A 13053-nucleotide genomic window follows, 5' to 3' on the forward strand; every position below is an offset into this window, starting at 1 on the left:
TTTAATGGAAATGATACTAATTATGTACATTCCGACTGTATTAAGATTACTTTTGCTGGATCTGTTCTCCCAGATTTTGTTTCAATTGATAATGTTACTTATTCAATGCGGCTTTATTACCCTAAATTAATGCACTGCACTCGTTGCCTTTTGTTTGGACATACTTTAAATTACTGTTCTAACAGACCTAAATGTTCTAAATGTGGAGATGCCCAACTTTCATCAGAATGTGAAAAACATTCTGATGTTTGTATATATTGTAGACAAAACCACAGTTCTTTTAAGAATTGTTCTGTTTACACAGCTAAACAGCAAAAATTTAATCAACAAATTAAAATTAAAAATCGTTTTTCTTATTCAGAAATTTTAAAAGCATCTGGTGATTTTACTTCTGCTAATATTTACGAAACATTATCCGATTATGATGATGATAATTTAAATGAAAATTCTAATCAATTTATTTACAAACCTCCAACCAAGAGAAAAAGAGCCAATTTAGTCTCTAAATATAATAATAATTGTGATCCTCAACCATCGACATCTTTTGATAACAATTTCCCTCCACTCGATACTTCTTCTAATTCTAAAACAATTCCTGGTTTTCAACGAACAGATGCTGATCAAACATTTCCGAATAAAAAATCCAAAGACAATGCTAATAATTCTTCTAACATTGATGACAGTAATGATAATTCAGTTTTGAATATTTTAGAACAAATAATAGATTTATTAGATATAAACGTTTTTTTGGAAAAATTTGATTAAAAATGTTTACCATTTCTTGCTTGTATTCTTGAAAAATTGAATTCATTTGGATCCCTCTTTTCTTCATTATTTTCGTTTTAATGGCTTCAATAAATTTCAAAAACTTCAATATTTTACAATGGAATTGTCGTAGTATTATTCCTAAAATTGACAGATTGAAGTCATTATTATCAAATCGTAGTATTGATATATTTTGTTTAAACGAAACTTGGTTGGTTAAATGTAAAACATTACATATTTCTTCATATAATATTATTCGTAAAGATAGGAATATTCCATCTGGAGGAGTTCTTATTGGCATTCGTAATGGTATTCAGTTTGAATATTTAGATTTACCTCTTGATTCATCAATAGAATATATTGCTGTTACTATAAAAGATTATAACAAGGAATTTTCGATTGTTTGTTTTTATATTCCTCCCAATACTCTTTATCACAAATAAGAAATATTTTGGATAGAATTCCTTCTCCATTCTACATATTAGGAGATTTCAATGCACACAATTTAGCTTGGGGTAGCGATACCACTGACGGGAGAGGAAATTTGATTATGGAATTAGTAGATGAACTTAATTTGAATATACTTAATGATGGCTCATTCACTAGAATTGCTGTTCCACCTGCCCATCATTCATGTATTGATTTATCTCTTTGTTCCAATTCTTTGTCATTTATCTTCTTGGAAAATTATCAATGATCCTAATGGTAGTGATCATTTACCTATTTTGATCGATATTGCTCGTTCTAATTGTGGTCATATGACACATTCCAGCGTAACGCGACACCACGAGGAACCGACTTTCATTATCAAATAAGGCCTGTTCTCGGAAATATGCCTTGTGACCATGTGATTAAACAGGTTTTATATCTTGCATATTAAATGTACTTGACGTTGTGACATTCATTTTGAAACACAACACTGTATATATGGTAACTAAAAGCAGTTGCATTTCGTAACGCGACACCATCGCTAAAATGCACTTTTTCAAACATTACTCCATAATCGCCTATATCTGCTCTGCTATAATTTTTACAATCCGGGTTCGCTCTAGGCAATCCTTCTATGTATTGATAAGAATCAGTGTGTGACTTCAAACTGGAAGGAAATATTGAATAATTGCAGAAATCATTGATTTTGTTTTATGAGCGCCGCGTTACGTTTATCTTCCAACAGGGTTCTGCAAATGGTGTCGCGTTACGCAAAAAGCATTTTTTATTTTTATTGATAAAATCGGTAATGTTGCTTTCAGGTTTCGGAAAAAATGTATATCTAGTATTGTTATTTGCCTCACAGTGGAGTAATTTAATCCGACACTGGTAAAAATTAATTTAATGTTTCTGTGAAACTTTTTGAGAATGTCGTGCTTGGTAAAAGCGTAGATGGCGCCTGTGATCACCATGCAAATTTGACTAAATTCTTTGCAATAATATTAAGATGTTTCTGTGATTTTTTGAAGAATGATTCCGGTACAGTGCTTTTGATTGAAAAATAAAATTATGAAAATCTTTCAACGATGTACTTTCAAAAGTTTGCTTTCGGCAAAGTCGACAAGCAGACGTTTATGGTTGTCGGAACTAGCCGAAATTCAATAACACAGTGGAGTTAATGGATCTGATAAATGGGTAAAATTATTAATAAGATTCAATAAATTATTTGAAGAATATTGTTTCAGAATCTTGTAGAAGACCATAAAAGTTTCCTAATGATGGGACGAACAATATGTACAGCTGCTGTACAGTGGGGTAATTGCACTTTTTTTGGGTTGAATTTTTGAACCGTCCCTTTGATCTTTTTTGAAGATGATGAAAATATCCGATATACATTATATATTTATAATCTGCTGGTTCAGACATAGCGTGTGCAGGTGTTTATGATTTACTAATGGTGGTCTGCAGGATTCAGAATTTCGCAGCACAGAGGTGTAATTGAACGAGGTAGTGGGCCAATAATATTTCAACGTAGCCATGTAGTATTTTGAGATTCATGTTTTAGCAAAATTGTTAAGGACGTTTATGGTCTCAAAATAGTGATCTGAATATCATGGAATTCTGCCGCACAGAAGAGATATTAAATCAGATTATTAGGAAACTGTGAATACATTTTAACTCATAAAATTCAACTCCTAAATTATTCAACCGATTATTTGAGCTTTCATTGAAAGGAAATAGTGGTACCAGGTTTAAGCGTTGGTGCGATTCTTCTGAAACCTTCCACGTTTTTTGTGAGAGGTAAATATGTTTCATTTTTACTTTTTTGCTCTAAGATAATCAAATAGCTCTGGTTTTAGGTCTGGTTTTAAGAAGCGACCCAAATCTTATCAGAAAGGTGCTAAATCAGCAATAATCATAAAAAATATCAATTTATAAAATCATACTATCGGGATTGCCCATGGACCACTACAACTTCCTTTGGATGATCCGCAAAATTGATCGTAAGAATCATCTTAGACTACTGTGCGTGTTTTTAACACGTAAAAAACCTTAATTATAGAACATATAAATTGTGTAATACACATATAATTAGGGACCTTCCTTAGCCGAGTGGTTAGAGTCCACGGGTACCAAGCAAAACCATGCTGAAGGTGTCTGGGTTCAATTCCTGGTTGGTCCAGGATCTTTTCGTAAAGGAAATTTCCTTGACTTCCCTGGGCATAGAGTATAATCGCGGCTGCCACACGATATACGAATGTGAAAATGTCAACTTTGGCAAAGAAAGCTCTCAGTTAAGGTGAAGATAAATCGAAGCCAAACCTCAAATTTTCAAGAGCACAAATCTGGAGAACCAAACACCCGTTTGAGCTGAAATCTCAATCGATTGGTCACCACCAGCTAGTGACCAATCGATTAAGTTTTCAGCGTGAACGGATGTTTGGTTCTCCAGATTTGTGCTCTTGAAAATTTCAGGTTTTGCTTCGATTCATCGTCACTTTAATAATTGTGAAAGTGCTCATATGCTCATATTGTGGGCTTCGTAGCCGTGCGGCGTATTGTGCTACGGAGTGTGGGTTCGATTCCCGCCCCAGTCGGAGAAAACTTTTCGACAAACGAAAAATTCTTCACTGGTCCACTGGTCGTTCTGTGTGTCCGTTGTCTAATGTTAGTTATATTCAGTCTGTGCAGCCTTTAGCTGAAGACGGTGTAAATTGTCTTTTTTTAAGAACACTAAGCTGAAGAGTAGGCTCTGTTCCAGTGAGGACGTATCGCCAGGAAGAAGAAGTATAATTAAAAACCACCTTGATCACCGAGTTTATTGCAAAATTAATCAAATTCATTATTATACAACGTAATAGATGAATGTCAACATAGACAAATGTCATTACAAGACCTCCAGAAGAATTGAAAAAACCACGTGATTTTTACGAGATAATGGTCATTTTACGGTTGCTCCAGATCCTCCTTAAGAGCTTTATAGTGGCCACCTATATCCAAGAACAATCCCAATCATCCTTTATGTTTAGTAATTGATTTCTGATATGTTTTGAAAAAATGCGCAGTGATCTAGGATGATTTTCACCAAATGACCATTTTTGCGGATGTTCCGGATCTTCCAGAGGCCATTATTGTGACCACCTGGGTCCATGAACAATTCAAATAATCTATTGCGTTTTATTATAAGGAGTTCTGATGAGTTCGCAAAAAAAAAACACTGTCCTGCATTATTTTCATGAATTGACCATTTTTACGGATAGTCCGGATTATCCGCTGGAGAACCACTTTGTTTAACATCGAAGTCAAGTATTCCACAACAAGTAAAAAACTATTCCTGCACTAAACGGCACCTGTCTGGTAAGATTTGGGTCACTAGCCAACGAGTTCATTAAAAACCAAAGCTAATTGATCAGATTTGAGTGAAAAACAAGAGGAAACAGACATACCCACATTTTACAAAAACGGGGAGGGTTTAAGTGGGGTGGTACCAACGCTGAAAGCTAGTATCACTATTTCCATCTACTAAAAATCAAAAATTTTGAAAATCGGTTGTAGCATTGCTGAGAACGAGTATTTTGAAATTTGTAGTTTCATCCTGAAAATGTACGGTTAAAATTAACGTAACGCGACACCAAAACTTTGCACCTAGTGTAACTTTTAGAAGAATGGTCCGATTTTAAATCTTTTTTTATGGAAATACGTATTTTCACGAGTAGGAAGAGAATCCAAAATATAAGAGTTCTATAAGAAGTATTTATTTTACAATGTCGAAAATAAGGCAATTTTCGTAACGCGACACCATAATAATGTGACTATTTGAAAAAATACGTTTTCAAGGAACCAATAATTCGTTTGAAAAAAATAAACCCACACATAACAATGTCATCTTATACCCTTCTAGTTAACGGATAAAACAATCATATTTCACTTGATAAACTATGATACAGGGCTTGTATGAAAATGTTGTTGAATGTCTCAATTTCTAACCAATAAACTATATAAACTTTGTATAACTTTTCAGGTATGTTTCTTACTGTATTTTCAATCAAATTTATGTTTTTTATACATTTCAACATATTGTCTTCCATGTTCTGCATAGCTTTGGAAATATTTCAGAGTTTGAATTTTTGATATCTTGGCGTAGATGTGCGTGGAATGTGTCATATACCTAACGAGCCATTTGTTCCTGGACTGGATGAAGTTTTCTGATTTCATTAATTAATTTTGATAATTCTTTACCGCCACTTGAAAATTATGAGCAATTTTCTGCATTATTAAATCATTGTTTGATTAAATCTCAAAAATATAAAAACATTTCAAATGTTCGCATTAAAAATAGACGTCCTTCATTTTGGTGGGATAATGATTGTTCATTAGCACTTAAAAATAAATCAGAAGCTTTCAAAAGATTTCGTCGTTCTGGAACAAGGGAAAATTATTTTTCATATTGTAAGGCTGAAGCTCAATTTACTCGAGTTACAAAATATAAAAAAAGAAATTATTGGAAACATTTCGTTGAAAGTCTTGATAGAAATTCATCATTAACTACTCTATGGTCTGTAGCTAGAAATTTGAGAAATTATGATTATTCTCCTTCTAATATTTTAGAATATTCTGAAGATTGGATCGATAAATTTGCATCTAAAATTTGTCCAGATTTTGTTCCTCGAGCTATAAATTTTAAAAATAATCAAAAATATAATTACTTCCCTGAACTGTGTGCTTCTTTTACTTTGGAAGAATTAGATTTAGCATTATCTATAACTAATAATACTTCTCCAGGAATTGATAATATAAAATTTATTGTGCTTCAAAATTTACCAATTGATGGGAAAACTCATTTGTTGGGATTGTATAATTCCTTTCTTCATCATAATATTTTTCCTTTAGAATGGCGTTCAATCAAGGTTGTTAGTTTAGTAAAACCAGGCAAGGATCCTTCTTTGGTAGATAGTCGTAGACCTATTAGTTTATTGTCTTGTCTTCGTAAACTTATGGAGAGGATGATACTTAATCGTCTTGAATTATGGGCTGAAAAAAATCAAATTTTATCGGCTTCTCAATTTGGGTTTAGAAAAGGTCATAGTACTCGTGACTGTACTGCCCTTTTAGTTTCACAAATTTATCTCTCATTTAATAGAAAACAGGATGTTGTTTCTACTTTTCTGGATGTTTCTGTAATCATATGCCCGATTCTGTTTAGATTGATTTACTGTTTAATAAACTTAATAGTTTCAAAATTCCAAATATTATTACTAATTTTTTATATAATTTATTTTCTTTTAAAATTATGCATTTCTTTCATGATGGCTCTTCTAAACTCATACGATATAGTTATTTTGGACTTCCCCAAGGTTCTTGTTTGAGTCCATTTTTAAATAATTTATTTACGAGTGATATTTCTTCTGTCATTCCAAATGGTTGTCAATTTTATCAATTTGCTGATGATAATGTTATTTCCATTAGTGGAAATAATAGAGAAATCATTCGTCACTTTATGCAAAATACATTGGATAATATTGATATTTGGGATCATAACAATGGTTTTACTTTTTCAATTTCTAAAACAAAATTCATCTTATTTTCTCGTAAGTGTTCTGCCGTCAACATTAATTTATTTCTCAATGGTCATGCAACTGAACAAGTTGATGAGTATAAATATTTAGGAATATGGTTTGATTCGAAATTATTGTGGAATAAACATATTCAATATATTCAAAAAATTTGTGCGAAGAGAATAAACTTTCTTAGAACCATAACGGGTACTTGGTGGGGTGCCCATCCTTCTGATTTGATTATTCTTTATAAAACTACTATTCGTTCTGTTCTAGACTATGGATGTTTTACTTTTGCTAGTGCTGTTCAAACTCATTTTTGTAAACTTGAAAAAAATCAATATCGATGTCTAAGAATTTATTTGAAACTAGTGGTCCCGGCAAACTTCGTCTTGCCATCAAGTAGGCTGTTGAAAAACGCTTCTGATCGTCCCATATAAAATGACAGTTTCGTTCGCGCTCGTTTTTTCAACTTTCCCGGTGGATATCCTGGGATTTTTATACACACGTACACGTCGGAACCCCTGACGAACAAAACTGAGAAAGAATAATTCAAATCCGTTGACCCGTTCGTAAGCCATTTCGTGACATACAAACACCATTCCATTTTTATTTATATAGATTGATGAATTCAACTCACACAAAATCTGTTGAAGTTTTATCTGGCATTTATCAATTAAAAATTCGTTTACATGAATTGAATTGTAAATTTATGATACAATGTTTTAGTACAAATCATCCAATTATTAATATTCTGAAATGCTTACATTAAATAAATCCCTCTTGTTGGATTTTAGATTCTTTTAATTATTGCTCTTCTGTAAATATTGTACCAGCTTTGGCTCTTGATTTCCATAATTATACCATTGATATTCATTCATTTCAACCTAACATTGATTTGTCATTGCATGAAGAATTAAAACAAATTTCTAGTAATGAATATTCTCGTTTTGCTCCTTTATTTTTCAAACGTAAATTCGTTGGTCTTGACACAAATCAAATTTATTTTTCCGATGGTTCATTGATTGAAAATATTGCTAGTTTTGGTGTATATAATCACTATTCGGCATAGTTTTTTAAATTACAATCACCTTGTTCAATTTTTGTTGCTGAATTAATTGCATTGTATTTCACATGTACATTGATCAAAAAATCCTCTCAAAATATTTTTATCATATGTACAGATAGCTTAAGCTGTTTGAATGCAATTAAATCAATTAATTTTAATTCGAAAACTCATCACATTATTTTGATATTGAAAGAAGAGTTATTTCATTTACATACTCAGGGATACATTATAAAATTTAAATATTTATGGTAATGAGCAGGCTGATTCGTTAGCTAAATTAGGTGTTCGCTGTGGTATTTTATATGATCGTCAAATTGCTCCATCAGAATATTATTCCGAATTAATAAATATTCTGTAAACAACTGGCAGTTTTCTTGGAATTCTAGTGATAAAGGCCGTTTGTGTCATTCTATTTTACCTATTGTCAACCAATCTACATGGTTTAAAAATTTGTCGGTGGGTAGAAATTTTATTTGTACATTATCCAGACTTATTTCCAATCATTATATTTGTAATAGTCATTTATACCGTATTAGTATTAGTGACTCTAATTTATGTGAATGTGGTGAATCCTATAAGGATATTGATCATATTGTTTTTCAATGTACTCGACATACAATTCCTAGAATTAAATTTATGAATGATTTGAATAGAAATCATAATTATCTCCCTTCTTCTGTACGAGATATTTTAGGATGTAAATACCTTCCATCTATGAAAACACTTTACAGGTTTTTAAATGATGCTTCTAATTTTGTATGATTCTGTTTCCGTTTTTTTTAATCTCATTTCAGAATTGAAGAAACAAATTCCCTTGACCGACATAGTTTTGATGATCTGAAGTTAACCATCCGTCCTGGTCCCCATTGAAGATTTTGGCTCTGCCATGGATTTATTCCGTTTGAGCCTTTAGCATAGTTTTATTTTATAACGTCATTTGAAAAGATAAAGAGGTTTTATGCCTTTTGAGAACGATTTATAAAGATAATCACTGAAAGGGGCTTTTCCCTCTTTCTAAATTCAAAGTTAAAATAAATAAATCAATCAATGGACGCTGCCTTATACACTTCGTATCTTTCACAATGAGTGTAAATCGTACTAGCCCCTAATTTAGGTCACTCACTCACAAAAAGAACTGCCTATCAATCCCAACCATCAACACTTGAGCGTACAAATAGACTATTAACTTTGACAAGCATCGCGTGCTCCGTATTCATAGTGAGGAACCCATGTTCAAAAAAAAAAATTGGCACTTCCGAATGCACCCCCTTTAATGGTAGTAGTAAATAGTTAACTCCGATGAGAGACTTCACCACGATCACAATCAACACCATGAAATAATTTGGAAACTAATGGTATCAAATGGTTCTCGCATTTTCTTTCCCTCCAGGTGATTGACCCGATAAACAAGCTCCTGGATACGGTGGACTTCGACTCGGTGTTCTACTCCCTGGATTGGCATCCGAGCGACCACGTTTCCTTCATCGATAACATCAAGCAGCGACCCATTCACCCGACCAGCCCGGTAAGTAGCTTTAGTTTGTGTGTTTTTTTTTCTGGGTTTAAATTGGTCCCTTTTAGTGCTTCCCACGCTAGTTGCCGACCCGAGGTGGGTTTGATAGTGAAATGAGATCATAATTTGTTGTTGTAATGAAATCTGAATGACTTTTATTATCTAACTAAAGTTGATTGCCTGAGACGTTTCTGAAGTACATTGGAGGGACCTTGAAGACTTCATTTGTTTTCCACGGTGCTCTTCAGACCGTGTTATCGGAAAATTCTATCAAATCCGAGCACATTGGTCCCATTTTACTTTACGGCATTTTTGACTTATTGTAATTAAACAATTTATTTTTACGTATAGTTTTAGAAAACATTTGCAAAGAAATACTTTTGTTCGGACACGTTTTTTTTCGGATGATAATAGAAACGGTAGATTGAAAATCGTGGACCGTGGAAAAACCTTAGAATATGTGGACTTTCTGTATTGGACAATACATTTGCAGGTATTCAGATTTTCCATACAAAAGGGTCTACGTTATAGGGTTATTTATGAAACGATTTAAAAAAAAAAACCATTTCATCAGATATAACATAAATTATTTATGGATGATTTTTTTTTCAATTATGGGTTTGAAAGCAATAACGGTTCGATTGGTTTATGAACAAATGGTCGAAAGACAAAAGGTCGAAAGGACAGAAGGTCGAAAGCGATTTGTTTGATGGGAAATTTTTCCTTCTTTGAAAAAAGATGTTCGACCTTCTGTCCCTTCTTTTTTGTTCTTCGACCTTTTGTCCTTTTGACCTTCTGTCCTTTTGACCTTTTGTCATAGATTCGGTTTGATTAAAGTAAACTTTTTGACAATTTTTTATAATTATTTTAACATAAAATTAAAAGAATAGCTTTTCAGCAAAGTTGTAGATTTAAACGAGGCCGATAAGTGGTTTGTTTGTGTAGAGCTTTTTTTTAATTTCAAATAAATCGTTCATAATCTTTCTTAAAAAAATCTTTTAGTAAAATCGTTTTTACAAAAATTTGTCAAATCTGTGTGCTGAAGTTATGTACGATGAACTGCGTTAATTTGATTCAAATCGGTCCGAAAATGAATTAAATCTAGCCAATCAAAGCTGATTATATAGGGTAGGATTTGGAAGGATTTGTTGTAGTGATTAGAACACACGCCTCTCTCCAAGGATCTGGGATTGAATTTCATCTCCGATATAGTCACTTACGTCATATAGTGACTTAGTGACGAGACAGTCACTTGCGTTCAACGTTATAGCGACGACTTCCTTCGGAAGGGAAGTAAAGCCGTTTGTCCCGAGATGATCTTACCCAGGGCTAAACATCTCGTTACTAAATATAGAAAAAAAAATTGATCATTTTGTATGGAAAATCGAAAAGTTACAAATGTAATGTTCAATATTGTATTCTACCGAAAGGACATAACTACGAAACAGGGCCTACAATATTTATTAGATTTTGCCTAAGTATGCACTTAAATTATAGAAATCGACTGATGAGCACTAATATGATGGAGATCTTTTTTCTGATAGTAACGGTCTGGAAAGCACCGCGATTTTTCGCATCAACTCCACCTCGGGTCCAACAAACAGTTTAGTGTAGGGTCGGGTCAACCTCGTTCAATGAAAACCCGCGTGGCAATAATAATTTCCCTTCCGGCGACCGGCACTTACCTACTTGTTTTACCCTTCACAGTTGAACGCCGATAACGCCCAAGTGTACGATACGGTTATTTTCGCCGGTCCGCCCCCGATGAAGCAACGACTTTGGCCACGGCATTGCGTCCAGGATTCCTGGGGCTCGGAGCTGCACAAGGACTTGAAGGTAAGGACAAGGGGAGGCTAATTGAAATTTTCCGCTCACCCTTTTCTGTGTGCTTCGGGGAATGGACTTACCTACTTTTATTTTTCTCGCGTTCCAAATTAGATTGTCGATCAGGGCATCAAGGTGTACAAGGGCACCAATCCGGAGGTGGATTCGTACTCGGTCTTTTGGGACAACAAAAAGCTTTCGGACACGACGCTGTGCGGACAGCTGCGGATGAAGGGCGCCACCGACATTTACGTCTGCGGGCTGGCATACGATGTGTGCGTAGGTAAGTAGCTACGGGAAGAGTTGTGATTTTGCTGAAAGTTAAGGTGAAAATGAGTCGAAGCCATGAATGTAGAGATGTAGAAAGCAATACCTACAACAGAACACGCTGGATTTATTCAACTGGTTGATTACGCAGAGCTCTGTTCATAATCTGCTCTTGAATATTTAGACTCATCTTCAGATTAACATTTAAATATTGTTTCAGATAATTTTGGAACCTATTTATTATAGGGCCATTTGTGATTATTAAATATTTCCAATGAAACTCCAGGTTTGCTTCTAAGATCCATTGATAACACCGTGCCCAATCACCATTACAGTTAAAGTAATTTTTAAAGGGATGATTTCAAAAATGGCTTTAACTGTAATGGTGATGTGGCACTATTCCTATATGGTGTTAACAATGGATCACTTTTCAACCAATTCTATTCAAGTTTAAAGGCTTAAAAAAATCTCAGGTATACTTTCAAGAGTCTCCACCAACATTCATCCATTCATCCTCGGGAGATCGATATATTTTCTTTGGAAATTTTTCATGGAAATTAATATGGACCGAAACCAATTTTTTTGAACCCCTCTACCGGCAGCACATTTTTTACCGCGAAAATAATATTCATATGATCACATAATTTACCCCACATAATCTCAAGAAATTTGAAAATTTACCAGTGGATGCTGCTGCAGCGCCGTCGGACCATTTCTAACGGCGTCGTTGATTTATCATATAATGGGGGAACACTTCCTAAATTCGCGAGTAGAGGAAAAGCACTACAGTGATACCTCTACGAGTCGATGTTCTATGACTCGATATCAAATCATGGAACCATACTAGAAACAAAATTTCATGGTTACTATGATGGTCCCTTGAAACAGCTTTCCAAAGGATAGCTGTTCTATGACTCGATATTTTCATGAGTCGATGGTCCCTTCAATATCGACTCATGGAGATTTCACTGTAATATACGACCTACAAGAAATCGGTGCCAATTTTCAAATTTTCATACAAAGTAGGCCAAAATCATATGAATGGGTCGAAAACTGGTACTTTTCCCCTACGGAATTGAAAAATGAGTTTGTTGATTTGAAATTTTTCTACGTGTTAGTTTAAATAAAGTAATCTATTGCAAATGTCGTAGTACATAAATCAGAGCATTCTTCTTAACGCTTGTATTGCGTTTCGAACCCCGATTTCCATAACTTTTACGCACATTGATCAGAAATATTTGAAAATTGCTCGAAAGCAAAACATTCGTGATTTTAATTCATTGTAAACTATTAAAATAATGTTGATATTTTTTTTCATCCGAACGCGCCTGTGAATTTTCCAAGATATGCAAATCCCTAATCAAGACATCATTTTCATATACCTTGTCCCAGATTGGTCGATCAGAAGAAGGCGAAGAATACGAAAGGGGGGAACATCGCCTGCTATTCATTTACACTTTCGAGCTAGCAAGAGCTCCTCATGATAAACGCTGCATCGATACAGTCAAGATACAATCCCGTTAGGTACCACTACAAGAAGCCTTATGATCGGCTGATCCGAAGAGCTGCCAATCTTCGAGTATGTGGAATCACTTAAGATTGAGCTAAGTTTCCAGATTTCGACTTAATCC

The 13053-nt window shown here is 34.0% G+C and overlaps 1 protein-coding gene across 2 annotated transcripts in view; it reads left to right on the forward strand.

The window, feature by feature from the left end:
* LOC5580264 (nicotinamidase) overlaps nucleotides 1-13053 on the forward strand; it is a 255502-nt gene that overhangs the window by 207268 nt on the left and 35181 nt on the right. For both annotated transcript variants that reach the window (XM_021855789.1, XM_021855788.1), the window contains exons 5-7: nucleotides 9209-9343; nucleotides 11039-11167; nucleotides 11270-11438. In XM_021855789.1, the coding sequence (XP_021711481.1) occupies nucleotides 9209-9343; nucleotides 11039-11167; nucleotides 11270-11438 (433 nt within the window). The remainder of the gene's footprint in view (nucleotides 1-9208; nucleotides 9344-11038; nucleotides 11168-11269; nucleotides 11439-13053) is intronic.

The sequence above is a fragment of the Aedes aegypti genome, chromosome 3, assembly GCF_002204515.2.
Source record: "Aedes aegypti strain LVP_AGWG chromosome 3, AaegL5.0 Primary Assembly, whole genome shotgun sequence".
Taxonomy (NCBI): domain Eukaryota; kingdom Metazoa; phylum Arthropoda; class Insecta; order Diptera; family Culicidae; genus Aedes; species Aedes aegypti.